At 39.6% G+C, this 20,033-nt stretch overlaps 1 protein-coding gene across 31 annotated transcripts in view; it reads right to left on the reverse strand.

The window, feature by feature from the left end:
• Positions 1 to 20,033, reverse strand: part of MAPK10 (mitogen-activated protein kinase 10) — a 167,795-nt gene that overhangs the window by 15,440 nt on the left and 132,322 nt on the right. For 30 of the 31 annotated variants that reach the window (XR_011150501.1, XM_069012924.1, XM_069012934.1 and 27 more), the window contains 2 exons: positions 3,918 to 4,100; positions 1,641 to 1,765 (listed from right to left, as the gene is read on the reverse strand). Coding sequence is in view for 30 of the 31 variants with exons in the window: in XM_069012924.1 (XP_068869025.1) it covers positions 1,641 to 1,765; positions 3,918 to 4,100 (308 nt within the window). In the remaining variant the exon portion in view is untranslated. Of the gene's footprint in view, positions 1 to 1,640; positions 1,766 to 3,917; positions 4,101 to 15,010; positions 15,083 to 20,033 lie in introns of all 31 variants that reach the window. The other variant, XM_069012937.1, reaches the window with a different exon arrangement.

The following is a 20,033-nucleotide window of genomic DNA, read 5'->3' on the forward strand; positions in this document are numbered from 1 at the left end:
CCCAGTGGGGAAACCAGGAAAAGTAGTGGGAAGTTAAGCACTATGCAAGTGACCGAGCACAACTCTGTCTCTAATTTTCCCATTGCTTTCTTGTCAGGTTCCCTGGCTGCACATTTGCAGGGCAGTCTGTGAAAAAGCAGAACTGCTTCACAGAGCCTCATCATGCTGCAAATCTAACATTAACAAGCCACATAGCCATTTTTAGGCTTTGAAATGTCGTTCAAATACTACTTCTTTGTTCAGGTGAGCCCTATTATAACTTCTGTGGTTTTGTTCAGGATAGACAAACTCACAGAGTCAGATTACTAAGTGAATGAGCAAAAGTATCTACCTCTCAGCTAATTTGTTGGATGCTTTTAGATGCCTACTAACTCCCACCCCTGCTATAAATTTGGCAAGATCTAACAAAAATACATGAGACAATTATTTCCCCATTGCCCATGGGGAACTTCTGCAACTGTAACAGGGCAGATATCTCAGCAGGGTAGTTGCTGGAGAACACTCTTCTGAGCAAGAACAGAAAACCACCAATCTCCCACAAATATTTTTTTGGTAAGTTTTCTCCAGAAAATAATTAGTAAGCGATTCATAGCTAACCACTGAGGGTGTGTCAGCATGAACAGCTGGATATTTATATTTTAATAAATTGTTCATCGCAAAAAGAAAGTCTTCCAATTCCCTCTGAAAGTGAGACTGGAAAACTAAGCCATATAAAGCTTATAAAGCCTCTGAAAAAATCCCATGTGCTGGAAATTTTATGGGGGTTTGAGCATTCCATTTACTTTTGAAGTTAACTGCACTTCCAAGAGCACGACTGAAGTGGAGCATATCACTAAACAGCAGTGATTTTATTTTACAACGTCTTCGTTTCCTATGGTGGCTAAGCAAGATTTCTAAACCTGTTTTCATACATTTCATACAGTATTACAGAGCACCTCTCTGAACTTACACCTATACCCCTTATACCATACCACGTCACTGAAGTGCTGACAGATTGCACTTATCCCTGTTAACACCAGCCTCACCAAAGTATACAGAGAGGTGTTTAGAGTGTGACAGGATTACAAGAAAAAATCCATTTCTGTTTGCACACAGTGTACATGATACTGTACATTGAACAGGAAAACACATGAGCCCCCGTTTCATTTTACAGAAGAATTTATGCTTTGCTAAGATTTTTCTGAATCCTTACTTCAGGATTTTTTTTTTTTTTTCCAGAATCCCAACTATTGTTTTGCTTAATTCTCCTCCTCTCTACATATATCCTTGAACACAAACAGAAAAAGTGATGTTTGCTGTCTTCCACAGGGAAAGATTTGGAAAGAAAGATAGTATCTTTTGCCAGATTGAGTTCTATAGCTAGAAAGGTGAGCTACTGGGTTCAAAATCCTTTCTAGAAGAAAGCAGAAAACAGCTTCATATGCTTGAAGAGCTTTTGTTCCTCCCATCTATTATCAGTTAATCTAATAAAGAGAGATATCCTATCCCTACAGATCTCATTTCACATCAATCTCCAGACCACCACAGTCCCAGCATTGTTTCTTAAAAGGATGCTCATTATCGTGCTGCTGTAAAGCAGCAGGAATCCCTGAATCATATTTGTGTTTAGCATTCTGAAGGAAGGAGTGCTGCCTACTTACCGCCTCCACCTCTGCTGGGTCGTACCAGACATTAATGTATGGATGCTGTAAGGCTTCATCTACTGATATCCTCTTGGCTGGATCAATGACCAGCATCTTTGATAAGAGGTCCCTGGCTTGGCTGGCTGGAACAAGGAAAGCAGAGAAACACAGCATTAGCACAAAACAGCTGCTGCCTCCAGAGGGTTAATAAGGGTAGGAAAATAGCAGTGGCACAACCCTTTTAGAGATTCTTTGTGTCTGTACTTCTGCTCCCTTGCCTTCTCATAGCGAGGGCTCTTCAGTAATCATTTTAGGTCAGATTCATTAGAAAGGTGCCAAAATCATAAGCCCCCTAACAAGCTTCAGTGAGATTTTACGTGTGTGCAGATTCCATGCAGAGGGCTGAATAATAAACCCAAGAAAAACGTGCTTGATGTATTTGTGATCATTACTAGGATTAGAGTACAAAAGTTCACATAAAGAAGTCTAAAATCACGGCATTACTAAGTCAAAGCCTGAAACTTACAGGCACTCTTAGCCTGGCTCAGAAAAACATCCACACTTCTCTGGATGTTTTAAAATTTTTCACCTGACCTGCTGTGAGGCATTAAACATTTCAATGAGGCATAGATACTAGGCTAATCTTAAGGCATCCCCTGAGAAGCAATAATTTCAAAATTGTAGCCTTGGCACCACAGTTGTATGGAAGCGTTTTGGAACTGCTAGAGTCTTGTTTGTCCTGCAATAATGAACTTTAAATCAGCAGGGCACATCATCCTCAGCTACATATCTATATATACATATATATACACACATTGAATTTTACATTGCAGCATTGATTTATTTTACCTGGTAATATATCCCATTGTGCCTATCAGGCCACAGACTCAGCTTTATACTACCCAAGTGGATTTTTATTATTTGAAGTTTGTAAAAAATATAATATAAAATAGCTTCTTGAACCACATGAAAAAATTATAACAACACATATTTCTATTATTATTATCCATGTAGTGTTCTAAGCTCTTGGATGCTCAAATTTGTTTGCTGTGTAAGTGAAAAAGACAATGAAAAGAAAAAAATTGCCAATAGCAGTAAGTGCAAAAATATTATTAGGTATCTCATCATACATAGGTAAGTATCTAATTAAACCATTAACATTACATTATGATGAAATATTTGGGCAGTACATGGCATGATACAATGCTGCGCAAATAGGGGATTTTTAATGCACCGTTTCTTGCTCCGTGGCTATATCTTAAAAACTGGCATTTAGTATGCTCAAATGTATGTGCTTTCTGCATCCAAAAGATAACAGCACTGTTTGTCAGTCATTTCTATTCATTAGCTGCAAATCCAGGAAAATTCCATTATTCAATTGTGTTGTAGTAGGAGTATAAAATTCTGTGTATCCGAAAGCATCTGCTCAGACCTTTCCCTTTACTCCCAGAGCCAAGACAGCAGCTTGGCTATGAAGCAGTTTTTAACTGGAAGAAAATTCTGGGTCGTGTAATGACATGCAAATTGCAAGCAATTGAAAACCATTAGATGCCACCGTGGTGAGTGGCTCCAAGGACTGGAGTGGTGCAGAGCCAATACACAGCACAAGTCTGCAGGGGCTCCAGGGCTGGGGACTAAACACACGGTAATCACTCTTTCCTGTTGAAAGGTCAATGCCCTGTTCAAGGGAAAAAAGACTTCAGTGTATGATTAAAATCGTGGCAACTTTTCTTCTACAGGGGATATCTAGTTACACTGTAATTAAGTCAGTTTTCTACTTCACGTATCTTAAGTGACCCACAAGATCTCTTCAAAAGAAGAAATCCAACCCAGTGGATATTAAACCTCAGCTACATAATTTTGGCTGATGTTGGCAATATCTTTGTATTTTCTAGTAAAGGTAGAGCTATGAGGCAGGTATTTGGCTGAACTGGTATTTTTCACCTAAAACAAAACAGTTCAAGTGCTGAGATCTCCCAATCAAAGTTCTATTGTTCCTTTGTGTTGCAAGTTGAAGAATAAGAGTAAAGGAACACCTCAATTCCTTGTACCACAGGATCATCACATGGAACACCATGGGAATATACTCAGTGCATCAGTGGTTATGTTCCCTTGGCTGCCCAAGCACCAGCATCTGCAAAGATCTTTTCCAAAGCTTGCCTCTCAGCTGAACAAAACCTGTGCAGTCACTGGTCTGCAACTAAAGGGAGTGCAACTAGAGAGAAGAAAAACTGGGCAAGCCCTTCATTGCACTGCAGCTGCTGCACATGGACCACGTCCCTTTGTCAGACATACCTTTCAGTTTGTTGTGTTCCGAGTCTGCTGGGAAGAGAGAGTCTGGAAAAAGTTTGGGGAAAGTGAGGCCAGCGTACTTGGGTCTGTTCTCAACGTAGTTCCGTACTGTTGGCTGCAGCTTCTTCATGAACTCTGGACAGGGTGTTCCCAGCTGCTCAATAACTTTATTCCACTGATCAATATCTGAACACCAGTAGTTAAGGGAAACAAAATGCAAACCCCCGTGTAGCCTCCTGACATTTCTGCTTGTGTTCTCTGAGAATCCTCCGAGGTATTTAACTCCCTTAATAACATCTTTACAATCGCTATCTTTCCTTCTCTTCTCACTATTCCTACAGCCTGCAAAAGGAAAAACTCTCCCACACAATTTCAGGACATTGTGCAGTTCTAAAACCATAACTAGCACAGGACAACACACAGATTCCTCTCTTTTGGATCAACACTTGCCACCATTTTTTTTTAAACTTGAAATCCAGTGACTTGCACTCCCTTTTTGTTACATGCACATAATTGCCACTATGTCACCTTGGAAGAGCACCATGTGCACCTGCCTCTCTATTCAATCTCTGTGGAGAGAGAGACCCAGCTGGCTTAAAGAAGTTCTACACAGGACAAAAATCTTCCACTCATCTGCTTTGCACTTTACTCTCTCCAATCACTTCATTGATGCTAATTTTTCCAATACCAGCCAAGCAGCAACCCCCCAAAAAGCAATATGATTTTATACACTGGGACTCATTTTCTATAAACAATTGATGCACAGGTATAGACAGATGTTTCTCTTTAACTGAAAATGTGACAGCTACACTGCTAAACCGATAGTGACTAATGACAAACAGGCTCTAATGCTTAAAAAGGAAGTGTATTACAAGCATTTCATGCTGAGCTTTTTTTTTTGTTGTGGTCTTGATATTTAGTTTTCTTGTGCTAACATTTAGGCAGCTGATAGGTGTTACGTAGCTCTTTCAGCTACGTACAGAACATGTTACTGTGCCAACAAAAAAGCATCATCAGTAGCATCTCTACATCACATTAATTCACAGAGCTAAGAACCTGATGACCACATGGAGAAAAAAAAAGGAGGATTACATGCAGCCATGGGTACATTGATACTAAGAAATATGATGAAAGGAGTTTTTTTAAGAACACACTGGAAAGAAAACACAGACATTCAAAGCATTTCAGCACAGTGATTTCTTTTTCAAAAATTATTCTTTTAAGTAATTATTGTCATAAGTATCATAAGTGTGGAGGAGTTTTCCAAATAATATGACAGATAACTAGAAAAAAAAATAAAGTCGAGCAAAAATCAGATCTTGGTTGCAGTAGCAATTTCAGATTTTAAAAAAGTATTTTATTTTAGGGAAATGGAAACAGTCTTTTCACATGCCTTGAAAAGTAAAGACAGACTTAATTTGAGTTTACCTGAAGTGTCTTATTTTAACAAAAAAAAAGGAAATAATTCATTTAAAAATTTCAGGTTTACTAATCAAAAGTGTTTAAAGGAATGAAAATCATTTAAACATATGCTTAAAGAATTCTAAAACAGTGTTTTGAATGGTTTTATTTTCAGCTGAGAAAGGTTGTTAGAAATAGCAGCTTTCTGGAAAGATTTTTCTGAATACCTTTTGTTTTTTAAACTAAAGTGAAGATTTATGTAGAAAAGCCCCTCACAAACACACAAACACTCCATAGGTTGTATGTAGCTTGTGTTGTCCATGAAAAATCTCTTTTTCTCAACAGAAAACCAAACAACTGCAACAACAATAAAGATTTCTAGGACTACAGCCACTCAAATAGTAGCCTGAATATTCCATTAAATATTTCATTAGAAAATAAAGTGGTTTGACATTTTAAACTTGTGCCCAAGCTAACACACCTCAGTGATTGCTGGCTGGACTGCTTTGGAAGCAGGTCTCTCTGAGGAACTTGGGAATATAGAGCGTGTAAATGCTTTGCAGAGAAGAACAGAGAGCACAGAAATGAAGATGCTGTTAGTTGTGCCAAAAGAAGCTAAATGGGTGAGAGAGCCAAGCTCTAAATTCATCACTGGAAGCATTACCTGTGCATGTTGGGTGAAATGTTTGATAAACGGCGAGGGCCAAACACAGGACTTGCTTCAAAGAAGGTCACCCCTGTACAGAGCAGGTGAACCATCTCCCAGGCACTTAGGGAAGGCCAAAAAGAAAATTATTTCTGGGATTATGGCATTCTGTGGGACCTGGACACATTGAGAGGGAAGATGCAGTAAGATGCTCTAGACATGAGCAATAAAGGAAAGGAGTACAAGAAGTTCCCAGAATATGGCTTACATGGTGGGAACCACTGTCAGTGGTGATGGAGAAGGAAAATCCATAGACAACAGGCCAGGGCCCACTGCACACATTTCTTCTAAGCTGACAGAAAGGCTCTCAATAAGAAACAACACACAAGCAAATTACCACCACATTTTGAGATGGAGTCATCAGTGCAAAAACAAGAGCCAAAGGCAAGGGAACTGGCAGAGCCACCATGTTCTGCTCCTTGACCAGACTGGATTTGCAGGACAGCACTGGACCTTTTGCAGCCCTGGCTCTCACCAAGAGCCAGAAGGTCAGGCTTTATGTCACAGCAACTTCAGTGACTGGTTTTGAGTAACTGAATGATCTGAATGGGTAATTGTGCTTCTTTACTGTATTATTTCTGACTTAATGTGCTCATATACTGCCAAAACCTTTAAATAAAAGACATTTGTTTGGTCTTTAGATACATTTACATGTACACACACATACACACACAAATTGACATGATGGAGCACTCACAACTGGTTTTGTCCTGGTAATAGCAATAACAAAACCATGCTAAGTGAAAGCAGTTAGGTAATTTTTTACTCAGATGGACATGCACATTTTGTCTCTAGTAATGGTTCTCCACTTACCTAGACCTTACAAGCACTGGATTATATTCTGAGGTCCTGTATGTGAAAATGTGCAAGAATGTAAAAGTTCTTGCATTTCACCATAATGTTTTATGCAGTCACCATGTGTGATGCATCTGTAATGCACCTGGAGATTGTACCTGTCATGGTACCAGATTTAAAGAAAAAAAAAGTTTTGGAAAAAAATCTGAGGACTACGTATCAAAGCAATGATAAGCAGCTTTCTCTAGCTGGCAGTCAGAAATAGCTTCAGCAATTCTACAGGAAAAAATATTTCTACAGGACAGTCCTAATGTGAATCAAAATCTACAGTAGGTTGCATTAATCAATTAGAGATGGTAAGTATAGATGTTATTGAAAAAATGGCACTACAAGTTAGTGATCACATAACTCTGAAAAAACAGAGGACCCTGTTTCTCCCTGTGAAATTAAGCAAGTTTTAGACAGACTGAAAGTAGGAATGAATTCCAACCCAAAGCTCTGGAAAATGATGAAATGTCTGCTTAAAAGTATTTGAATCAGTTCAGCTGTCTGTTGCTCCAAGCAGGATCAAGGAAAACGTGTCAACTATTCACAATAGCATCTGTATTATTTAAGACAAAAGAAGGGATCTAACCTAGATTTATTAGCTTGCCTCTGGCACTAACACTGTGGCATTTAATAACATTAAGATGGCCATGCAGAGTTACAGCAAAGATTTAAGAAAATAGATCTAAACTGTGTATCTCTTGGATGAAGATTTATCACTGAAGCCTCAGGTTGCCTCAAGCTCCCCAACCACCTCTTTGCAGCCTTATACTCTCTTAAGGATTGTTCTCCTTTGCTTTCTAAAGTTCAAAAGTAGTTCAAAAGTGTGGATTAAGAACCAGTGTTTTGTTCATTCAATTGGCCTGTAAACCTCAGTTAAATTCCTGCACATTTCCAAACAACTATAAGGAAATGGAACTTGACTGTAAGAGAAAACTTACAATACTTCTCTGTCTCAATCAGAAAATATTAAAAGCATTTCTACAGTGTACAAAGTAGTAGCTTGTATTTAAAAAAAAATAATTTAGACAACAAATTATTGTCTTCCTACCTAGCCTCAAAATTGCAATCATTTTCCTTTTTCCTTCTCATGACATGTCTGTGTAAATCATACTCTTTTTTTGAACGAAGAATTATATTTTGTTAAGTGCAACAGCAAGAATTTGCAGGAGGAGTTACTGTTTGCCTTAGGATGTTTTAGTTGTACTGTGGTACAAATAACTTAATCACTCATGTTTGTTCCCCTGAAAGAGGAGCCTTTTTCTAAAATCTTCCTCAAGCAGTATCTGTGGAGTGTGATGTGGGAAACATGAGTAATTCTGCCAGAATGCCTGTTTATATCAGAGCAGTTGGAATTGTGCTGGATGGTGGTGGTGCTGGTGGGGATCATGCTTCCCTGCCCAGCATACTGGACAGCACTTTCTCCACCTGTTAAGCAGCATCTCTGCACCAGCTTTGCTGTACAGGAGCAGGATTTGCTCTTTCTGGATAAATGTGCTGCTTCAGGAGATAATTAAACTAGGACATGTCAAATCTTGCTTTTGTTAAGGCAGGCAAAACAAAAACAAATCAGACACAGAACATTTCCTTTTTAACAGACAGACAGGGGAAGATCATCTCTTTTCAACCTAAAAATCTTGAGGGAACCACCTTCCTAATTGACTTCTCCTTAAGTCTATATATTCCACCAACAAAAACTAACTGCTCCACTTCAGGCAATTTTTGATGCTCATAATTGGTCAAATTTAGAATAATTACTACGAGTGGCTCTGCAGTTCCCTCCCCAACATCAAATTGTGGCAACAACTGCAAAGTTGATGGGTCAACTTTTAAAAAAAAAAAAAAAATTAATTGGACTTTTCTTTTTAAAATAAATCTGCTAAAAAAGACACTAACCAGCATTGCTGTGGAAGACATCAGTGTCATATTCATATTTTTTCCACAGTCCCACAATTTACATATTGATGTCAACACAGTTTACCAAAGGAAACCCACACAAAAGGAATTGAAAATGCTACCATCTGACAAGACAGTAACTATAAAGCATTTTCTGTTCCAAGGTGAACACTTTGAAAAGGATGTGGCATTTGTAAAAATGAAACTGCAACAGAAAATACTGTGCAATGTTCAGAATAGTAATTGCTATTTATATGGTATAACAGAAAACGTGGTGATAACAAAAATATCATGTAGCACAAATAAATTACTTCAGAAGATTACCATTGATCATTCAGGAGTTAGGAGATGGCAGTGTTCATTGTACAGATGCCATTAACATTTTGGATGCACATCTATGACTCTAACTAAAATTTTCAAATACTATTTCTTTTAGCTGGTATTTCATTCAGCTGCTGAGCAGCTGTGCTTACACAGCAGCAAGCAAATCATAAAATCATAGAATGCTTTGGACTGGAAGGGACCTTAAAGATCATCTCGTTCCAAGTCCCTTGCCATAGGCAGGGACATCTTTCACTAGACCAGGTTGCTCAGAGCCCCATCCAACTTGGCCTTGAGCACTTCCAGGGATGGGACATCCACAGTTACAACACAAAAATGTTAGAAGTGTTCATAAAAGCCACCTAGGAGTCTGCTTATGAAGTAGGATCTTAGTGACACAGCACAATCCCAAAATAAGCGTTTCTGCTGCTACTGTCAGTGAAGTTGGTATGGGCTCACAGTTTGCTTCTCTATCTCAGGTGTACCTGTGACAACTTCAATATGAAATCAAAAATAGACTCCTCAAGTTCAAAACATGGAAACAAGTTCCTGGAAACTGTAGGGTTGCTCCTTTGCCTGAATCAGGAGAAACAGAACCATTCTGTGTTTTCATCTGTGTAATTATTCAAAAGCTCCTTTTACCCCTTATGAATGAGTTTTTACAACAGTTAACAGTTACTCAACTTCCCAGTGTTTAACGAAGGACAAATTTTGGCCTTGAAGTTCAAGAATATTCAACAACATACATCATTCTATATATTCATGTATCTATCAGTCTGTGTCAGCTAAGTCAACTCCAGCAGCCCTCATCTCAGTCTTATTCTACCAATCTTTTACATCAATTCTATCTCTCCATTTCCTCTGACTTCCAAGAAGCAAAAGCTGTACACATCACTCAAAGGATGGGAAATCAGCAAAGGCTAAATAAAGAGGGAAATAAAAAAATCTTCATGAGAAAATATAATAAATTTGCAATAGAGCAGTTGTCAAAATGCATGAACTGAGTTGCATTATTGGATAGGAGCAAGTGCTCTCATTTTCCTTATATTTACATACAGATGGCAGGTTTTCCAAGATAAAATTATAAGCTATTAGCACACTGTCAAAGTTCACACAATTTGTGTTTAGCACAAACATTTCTAACAGATTTACATTGCTGTACTAAAAATAATTAAGTAGGCAATGGATAATCTTTCATCCATTTAATAGTATTGGGAGTGGTTTTTCACAGCCTGGGCACTCTTTTTTTTAGTGGTTTCTTCACAAACATCACTGTTTCCATGGAACCACTGCTCATTGAGCATGGATGCTCACAGAAAAACCACACCAAAAAATTACTTTTCAGAGTATAATTCTCATTGCAGATTTAAAACAGAATTAATTTATTGTGCAAATACACAAAGCTGCTTTTCGTAAGGAGTTCATGACATCTAACTGCCAATAATACCCTGAAAATCACAAAATGCTGGTTTGCTTACTGTTGTAACCATTAAATCTGTCCTTGTTTTGACAGGTAAAACCACAGTAGACTTCTGTGCAAAATTTCTGCAGTCTCTTTTTCCATCAGTTCAGTTTTCCTGCCAAAGAAAAGGTACCAAAAAATCAGTTCTTAGAAGGTTTGCTGGAACAGTTCCCAATAACCTGTTCTCTTATGTCAGAACAGTCCCTGCATCTTCTGCATAGAGCAGAGAAAGCCTAAGGGCAGTTATTGAGATCGTCTGCGATGCCTGCAAAAATAATTTTGCTACTAATCCTAGAAAGTACAAACCCATCTAAGGTCCTTCAAGGGTACTGATGGTTTACAGTATTTCAGTCTATTTTCTTCATCTCACACTGGTCATGTTCTTCGATTTCTAAGCATTGAGTCTCAACACAAGGTCTGAGGGAGTGAGTTTTAACTCTGTGAGGATCTTTAGTGATCTTGGCAGTCTTCTAAAATTTAGTTGTCCTTCCTGAGTTCAAAAAGACCCCATTTGTCTTCTGAATTCCACAATATGGCTTTGAAGCTCTGCCCAGCAATTTTTCAGCAGCTCAGCTGAAGTATAAGCTCATCAAATCTGTTGATGGCTGGAGAACTTCCTCTACAAACACATCTGCTGCTGCAGCTGGCACTGGCTGAAGATTTCAAGAGCTCTGGTAAGATTGATGCCTAGCAACTTCAGGGAGAAATTTCACAGAATCATAGAACTGTTTAGGTTGGAAAAGACCTTTAGGATCATTGAGTCCAGCTGCAAACCCAGCACGGACAAGACACCACTAAAGTCCACTGAAGGCTGCCTGGACTGCAGTGATCACACAGTGGTGGAGTTTGCAGTCCTGAGGGGTATGGGTCAGGTGAAGAGTGAAGTCAGGACCCCGAATTTTTGGAAAGCAAACTTCCAGTTGTTCAAGGAGTTAGGCAATAGGACCCCCAGGGAAACTGTCCTCAGGGACAAGGGAGAAAAACAGAGCTGGTACATCTTTAAGGACACTTTCCACAGAGCACAGGAGGTGGCAATCCCCTTATACCCCAATCCCTACAACATGCAGGGCATGATTGCAGTTGTAGAATAAGGTAGAATAAGGCTGCATAAGCTTGTGCAGACAAATACTAAGAGCAGCTGACATCACACCTCCCTGCTGAATATATATTTGTCTCCCTAAGCTTTCCCAACTACAGGATTTAAAGGCACCTTCATCCTTGTCTGCCCCAAATGCCTGCAGCGGTTAAAAAAAATGTGTAACTACCACTTTCACAGCTCACCAGAGGACTAGGGCAGCTTCTTCACTCCTCCAGATCATTTATGCAGCAGTGAGAAAAGAGTCTCCCTCATCAAATCTTGAGGAGAGCACGTGGAACAAGAGTCAGACTCACAGGTACAGCCAGCTTGTCACATTGCTCCTGAGGCAACACAACGCACCAGGTCACCATTTTCTCCTTGCTCGAGGCACAGTTACGTGCAAGCTTCATGTTAATTGTTTTTTTTTTTAAAGCAGAACTACAGCTGTCAACATTGAAATGAAGTTTCATATGGAATTAAAAAAAAAAAAAATAAGAAGGAAAAAATGAAAAAGCTTTAGCACACAATTAAGTGCATCACATGCATGCACCAAGAATGGTAGAGAAACAGGAACATTTCAAGGATCAGTAAAGACCATGAGAATTTTGGACACTGTAAATCATTCTTCACAACTGGGAGTTTAAAAGAGAATAGAGGTGGCTTCTGTTCTCAGCTTCACCCCAGTGATTTCAGTGAATTCAGATGGACTATGGGAGTGGAACAGAGCTGCAGCCTAGCTAAACACTCCACTCTGCACTTACTCAGAGGCATTTTCTGCTTTTCTGCTTCTGAATTTTGCTACTGAAATTTTTAAAGTTAGCTGATGGACTATTTAGTTGCGTAAACAGTAACAGTATCAAATTACCTACACTCCTTAACCACTGGAAAATGGCAAATAGTAGATTTTGCAGTCAAATATATGACTGACAGTGCATTTCTCATGAATATTCAATCTTTCAGCTTCAAAACTGCTTTTCATGGTTATTTATGCATAAAAATTGACACAAATTGTATTAAATACTCTTCAAATCACAGTGTGGATGTGAAATGAAGCACTGCCTGTTAAGAAAAAATTGCTGGTAGCAGATTCTGGTACACCACCAGGCTTAACCCATTTTATGTGAAAGAGGAAACTTTTTTAAAGAAACGGATGTTTAATTACTCTTGCTCCTGCACTTAAATACATCCTTAAGTATGCTGCCCTCGAGCTCTGAGGGCTTATAGTCCCTGCTGATGGAATTATCCAGCTGCCCAACTCCATCACTCGTCTGAAGAAATAATCTTTTTTACAGCAATGCTAAGCATTTTCTGTGCAGGTTTAAGGCAGATGACTCCATGAGTTCACGATCTCAGCAGGCTGGGTGGGAGCTTGCAGCTTCCTGACTGGTTTTCAGCTGCACAGATGGGCAGGGAAGCCAGAAGTGCTGAACCCCTGCTCGTGGCTGCTCAGCAGCAGGGAAGGGGTCTGGGGGATGGATTTGGACGAGAGGTGGCTTTGAGGAGCAGCTTGAAAAAAAGCAATGGCATCGTTCTCTGTCTATGGAATAGGCACTCGTGGAACAGCAGAAGAAAAGCAGAGCAGTACAGAAAACAGAGTGCAAGTTTAGCAATGTATCATAAATAAAAATGAAGAACGTGAACTCAGTTACAGGCCAATCCCAAACAAATCAGCAGCTGGTAATGACAATTTCTGTGGAGTTATTGCAATAATAGATGGCACACAATGGTTTAATTATAGAGGGTTTGCACAAGTTCTTTTTAACAAGCATGCAGCTGTGTCAAAGAAACCAGTTTTTGAAGTGCTATTTTAAGATATATTCAATTATTTTTGGACTTATTTGGGGACATCTTTAAATGTTAGCTTATAAAATGTAGGTCTGTGAACATAAAACCAGTTCTGACTACAACACTGAGGGATACTCACCCCTACACTCAAATGCCTGACTCCACATCCACAGGAAACAGAAGCACAGCAAATCTGGAGCACAAATAGGTGCTAACGATTTCCATTAACACACAGAAGGGGAAGGTTTTCTTTCGCATAGGCAGAGGAGATGTGCTCCAGATCATACAAAACCACAAGCAAAGTGTATTGCTCATTTCACTGTGGGTATGCTAACCCAGCATTTTGGAAAAAAAAATTAGAATCTAATTGGACAAGGCTGTGAAAATATTAATGATATAATTACCTACTTTAATTTCTTTAATGCTCTTCAGATGATACTTTTTCCACATTTTGATCAAAATTTTGAACCCTTTGAAATGTAAATGAGGTCAGAAGTGCTGAAGTGAACTGGTAAGTATGTGTATACACACACACAAGTGTACATGCACACATACTCAGAAAGTTACACAAAAATTAATAATGCCTGGAAACTCCTCTGTCATCTAAGTACAGAACTTAAAATAGAAGGAAAATATGTACACAGGCCATGCCCATTTCTCATATTCATGATCCTATGGACAGTAAAAGACTGGAGTTAGACCAAACATGTCCTGATATCAGTTACTCTTATACACAGGAAAGTGTTCCACAATCTGATAAATACTAAAGTGCATATCAAAGCTTTAGTAAAGCATGGAACAAAATAAGAAATGTGGCTGCCGCAGCCCTGAGTGCAAAATGGTCTCTAAGGAAAACAAACATATTCCTTGTCTGCTTGTCCACTGATTTAGTGGGTTTATCTGTAAATCACTTCTTGCTGATGTCAAGAATATATTCTGCTTTCACATAATAGCTCTATGTACTTAAATAAAAGATGACAGACCCAACAGTTTCCCAAGAAACTTCCAGACTTCTGAGTTATTAAACTACTACCAAGTGACAATTTTAGTCTTGGGAAGAAGTTGTGTCCAAACTGAAACCATTTCCTACTTTTGTACTTTTATACCACTTGAAGAGCAAACAAACAAAGCAAATAAGAAGCTCTATGTGTCTATAACAAATAAGCATTTCTATGATTCATGTCTGAGTTAACCAGAGATGCAGAAATGCATGTGAAACGCAGAACCTCTGACATCTCACCCTGAGGTAAGCAATGACTTGTGCCTGCCCTGCTACCACCTTTAAAAAGCTCCCTCATTTATGAAACACAGCCCTCCCACACACCACCCAATTAATAAAGAGACATCCATAACAACAAAACTGTGGTCACTGGCTGCAGAAAGCGATTCTGATAAACCGTGTAGGACGTTGTTTTCCATCTCCTCATGCTGTACTTGCTGTGGCAGTAATGGTTTGTTGACATTTTGGTTTGCAGGGATTTTGTGGGATTTAACCGAGCTCTTTGGTACAGAACAGAGGTGTGTCAGCACTAGTCTAGTGGGAAAGGGCTGGAAGGGATAGGGTTGGAAGTACCTACTGGGGCCAGAATGGCTGCTAGGAAGGATACGATCAGTGCCAGGAAACAACACAGCACCTTTAATCATTTCTCCCATGATGCACCCTACTGACCACATGTCAACTGAAAACAAAAATGAAATGAAGGTAAACAAGAAAACAGGAACAGAACAACAAATAAATGAGAAGACTTATCCAATCATGCTATAGCACAGCGCCTGCAGACACAGACCTGCCTCTTGTTCTCAGCAGCTGCCTTTCTGCCTGAGCACACAAGTTTCATGACAACAGAGCAGGTCTGAGAAAAATAGACTCCAGCAGTTTCCTTTTCCCCAGTGTGGATGAAAGACAATGCCATTAAATACAGAAACCCAACTGAGACCCGCGGCTGGCTACTGTGTCATAGTACAACTTTGTAATTAAAATTTACCAATTAATTTTGTCTTTTTCAAGTTTTCATTTGTATTCATTACCTAGGTTTATGATGCTTTGTCTTGTAAATGAATGCTTGTCTCTGTATTCAATAAGGATATGCAAATTGCTATTCCTTTATCATTCCAGCTACCAGAGATCCATGCATATTTTCACAAGCTGAACTGCCAGAAGCCACAAAAGGAACTTGGGTCCTTGTGAAGACATATCCACCACTTATTCAGGGTTATGAATAGAATTTTTGAGATCATTCAACTCCAACAATGCTTGCTTTAGGGCCTGTTGGCTCACTTCCACCAAATCTCAGTGAAGCCAGCAGTCCATCACAGGGATCTTGAGAATCTCATAAGATTTCCATTTGCCATGATAGGAAATGGTGATTTCTAAATAGGCCAGTTGAGATACAGAAGCACTAAGCTGTACCTTCTGCACCAAAATTCAGAGAAAACCAGGGGCCTATTTAGCTCCTACAGGGAAGAGCAGTTCAGCTGGGTTAAACAAAACTCACCACAATTTACACTGGAGCACAAGATGAAAATCAGACTCCTTATGTTCAGCACAGGATTAAGGTGGCATTTTCCCCCATACTGATTCCATGTAACCACATTACCTCTGCTGTCCTTGCTCTATGATAAGTCATAGGGCATGAAAGCAAGCACAGGGACAGATTGGTGTCTCAGGGCCAGAAACTGAGGAAAAATATGAAAGCATCATGCTGCTTAGTTAAATTTACTCTTACAATTTCATATTGAGCAACAGTTAAAAGTGCATCTGACTTTGAAGGCAAATGTCCTATCTGTGGAAATCTTAACATGCCTGGGTCTAAGGTTCCCTTGTTGCTTTATTTGGCATACAAAAAGCTTCAACACTTCACAATAAATAAATCAATAAACAAAAACCAAAAAACTAAAGAAAAGGCTACTTGTTTGGGAGCAATAAGCAGACCTAGAGATGCAAATTATTGCTGCTTTCATCGCAAGCTAAATGGCATGCAAAATATCAGGAAAAGATAGAGCAAGCAGTTGTTTGTTCGTCTGTTATTAATTCCTTTTCATTTTCAGAGGCTGCCTCCTGACATCACTGCTCTATGCTGTGCTCCAGGGGGCACACACACAAGTTGAACTAGTGGCTTACTAAACTGCAAACTGTGTAAAATCAGAGATGATTATTCCCCTCTATGCCTGAGGTTTTGGGAAGGAAGCTCTTTGAAAATTTCCAAATCAGAAGGAGCAAAGATAAAGACCTAAATATAAACAATGTACCAATGTACTTCTTGACTGCTGCCTCTTTTTCACCTCCTGAGGCAATTAGAAATAAATCAAATTGAAACCAGGATTTGGCTGCATGTTTAGAAGTAGTTAGATGGAGGTTAGGAATTTCAGCACATACAGCAGCAGCTGTCAAAAGCCCCAGTCAAGGCACTGAGACTTGTGCAAATCTCCAGAAAGGACTGCAGAGCAGAGATCTATGCCTTGATCCTCTGCTTCATTTAGTCCAACATCAATCCAGATGTTTCAGTCTGAGTAATTTCACTCCTACAAGCATCAGAAAAAAAACAAGCACACCACAATCTCTAAACATCTGCATTCAGCTCCAAAGCACTGAAAATTTACACCTGGTAAAAGATTTTTTTATTCAAATGCAAGATATTCACAAATGCTGGCAATGCTGCACCAACACATGGAACATCCCTAAGCTTCAATCAAGGGCAGGCTAACTTCTAGTGACAGATCTCTGCATGATTCAAGATAAAACTTCAGTTTAGCAGCTATTTGCCTTGATGTTTTAAGATCACATGAAACAGTGTCAAGGAATTCAACCTACAACTTTTCAAGACTCTGAAGTGAAACTGTTGAGATTTGGGTAGCCCTTGACAAGAAATCCACTCTCCATTGGAATATCCAGGTCCTGGATTACTAAGAGTCGGGGATTTTTAATTTTTTCAGAATCTCTACAAATTCAGAATCTACACACTCTGGAGCACATTCTTGAATGTGTACACATACTTCAGAATATGAGTAAACTTGCCAAAGACACCAGATGCCACCCTGGCATAGCCAGCTTGAATAAGCGCTCACCAGAAACCACATGCAAGTGTCTTCCTGAACAAAGAAAACATTTTAACCATACAGCAAATCTCCTCTGGGCCATCTCCTGGTTCTGATATCCCACCAAACAGGTACTTCCTGACCCAAATGAGTGCTTGCTCATCCTTCCAGATTTCAGATTCCCTCCAGCAGAGATACAGAAGGGCCAGAAATTGTAGAACTACCCAAAGATGTTTGTATACGGAGAGAACCCAAGTAGACTTTTTGTAGACACCTCCCTGGTGACTCTACATTCTCCTCCTGCAAAACTGCACGTTCTCTGGGACTTCACAAAACAATGAGAGAGTCTGTAACTGCCCTTGCTCAAACTCCCACTGAGGTGGCTCTTCAGTCATGCACTCAGTTACATCCAGCTGTCATTCAGCGAAAATTGTGACATTCAAATTAAAATTCATTAAATGCAAGCCACAGGACAGTCTGGAGAGCAGAGATGCAGGCACAGCTGAATAAGCTTTGCTGTCTTTTCCAACCTCATGGGCTGGTTCACACTTTCTGCCCAGAGCACTACTGAGAATACCAAACATCCACATTTGTAATAGCTCCTGTTTTACTGATGCAGGAATTGCCTTTTGCAAGCTGAAACGAGATGTTCATGTCCTCAAAACTGATGGAAGAAGATAATGATAGACATATTAATGAAGCAAATCATGATACTTGTTTTACTTGTGTAACTGTAGGCCAAAATATTTAGCACACAACACTGCTTGGCAATGGCTAAGGCGTAAACTCCAGTAAAATGCCAAGGCAGCTGAGTATGCCTGTCAGAACAGTGAGCTTCTCTCTCCAAATTCTCCTAAAATGGACAGACACCTTGCTGGGCAGGACCTCTCTTTACCTCCATCTCTGTTTTGAGCATTCCTGTAGATCTGTACTGATGTCTGCTCTGAAGAACTGTTTATAGGCCCTACAGTAGCCTGTATTGGATACTGTACCTTGTTTTTACAGGTTTTTCTGTTATTTCTATGCAATAAGAAACCAGACATGGTTTATTAAAATGTGTGGTAATTCTCAGCAATACATGGGCAAAGCTGCTTTTTTTTTACATGCTCCAGATACCACAGCTACAAAAACTTCAGACCTGCCAATGCCAAGGGAACTCTGTGATGTGTGGCACTTCCAATGACCATTCTGGAGATGGCTCAAACAGTTGAAAAGTATTAAAAGACTCCCCAAACCACTAGACCCTTATCTCCCTCAATTCTGGCTAAATCATGGCAAACTCCCAGTTTTGTGATGTTCCAATCTCCTCGCTGAGACCTTGCTGAGATAATCAAAACCCTTCCCTTAGTGCTTGTATTTATTATGTGCTTGAATTTCAACATGTTTTAACAAGGGCTTGCTCAGCACAGTGTCAGCTCAATCCATTAAGATTTCCTGTGAGTTTTTCCTTTCTAATTTGAAACACCACTTTCCACATGATGTTATGAAAACCTCAGTATTTCTCAACACCAGTAATAAGGTTCCTAAGTGTTTGAAGAATTGACTTAGTGACTTTTAATTTTCTTCCTACCAAACACCATGGAACACAGGTACTCTCCTGACAGATGCTCTATGGAACCAAAAGGGAATTGCCACCATTTTACAAAGGTGAGGCTTCAAAACAACCTATTAATTTCTCTCTTTTTTTAAACTCTCTGTGACCCACTGAGAGCTCTGCACTGGAGCAGGCTCCTGGCTCTTAGGTTGCAGTGCCAAACAAGTGCTAAAAAATGACTGTTAAAAAATGACTGAAAAGGGCATGTGAATCCTGAGCAGCAAGCTCAAGAATGAGTGGAGGCACAAGAGATGACTCACGCCCTTCCCTTTCTCCCATTTTCTTTTAAATATAAATATATAAAAAAACCATCACAGTAAGAGAGACCTACAGAGAATCTTGCCAAGTAATGGGAAACAAACTACTCTCTGTCTAACAGACCATAGCATTGAAAACCTATTTTGCAGATCCTTCATTTCCTAGCTTCAGGTCCTCTTTTTAGCTTATATTACATGTTGACTTTGAAGTATCTCTTCCCAGGTCTCAAAGAGTATTCAAGTACACTTGTGTTACTTCTTCCAGCAGGAAACCCACAGGTAGTCTCTCTTGCTACAGTACAAACAGATTAGCAGATCATTTGAGTACACTTGTATGTTTTCATATCTGGGAGAGGAATCACAGAATAGCATCACAGAATGTGCTGAGTTGGAAGGTGCCCATCAGGATCAACGAGTCCAACTCCCAGCCCTGCTCAGCACACACCAGGAGTCACACCCTGTGCCGGAGAGCTTTGTCCAAACACTCCTTGAACTCTCTTGGGCTTGGTGCTGTGACCACTGCCCTGGGGAGCCTCTTCCAGTGCCCAACCACCCTCTAGGTGAAAAACCTTTTCCTGATATCCAACCTCAACCTCCCTGACTCAGCTTCATGTCATTTCAAATGTGTTCCAGTTCTTTATTTTGATCCCGTCCAAATACCTGCATGCTCTTGACAAAAGGCACTTCAGTTCTGTTTTGTCCACAAGTTCTAAATTCTCTGCTCAACTGTTCCAGTCTATCTCA

Source organism: Aphelocoma coerulescens, chromosome 4 (genome assembly GCF_041296385.1).
Source record: "Aphelocoma coerulescens isolate FSJ_1873_10779 chromosome 4, UR_Acoe_1.0, whole genome shotgun sequence".
Taxonomy (NCBI): Eukaryota; Metazoa; Chordata; class Aves; order Passeriformes; family Corvidae; genus Aphelocoma; species Aphelocoma coerulescens.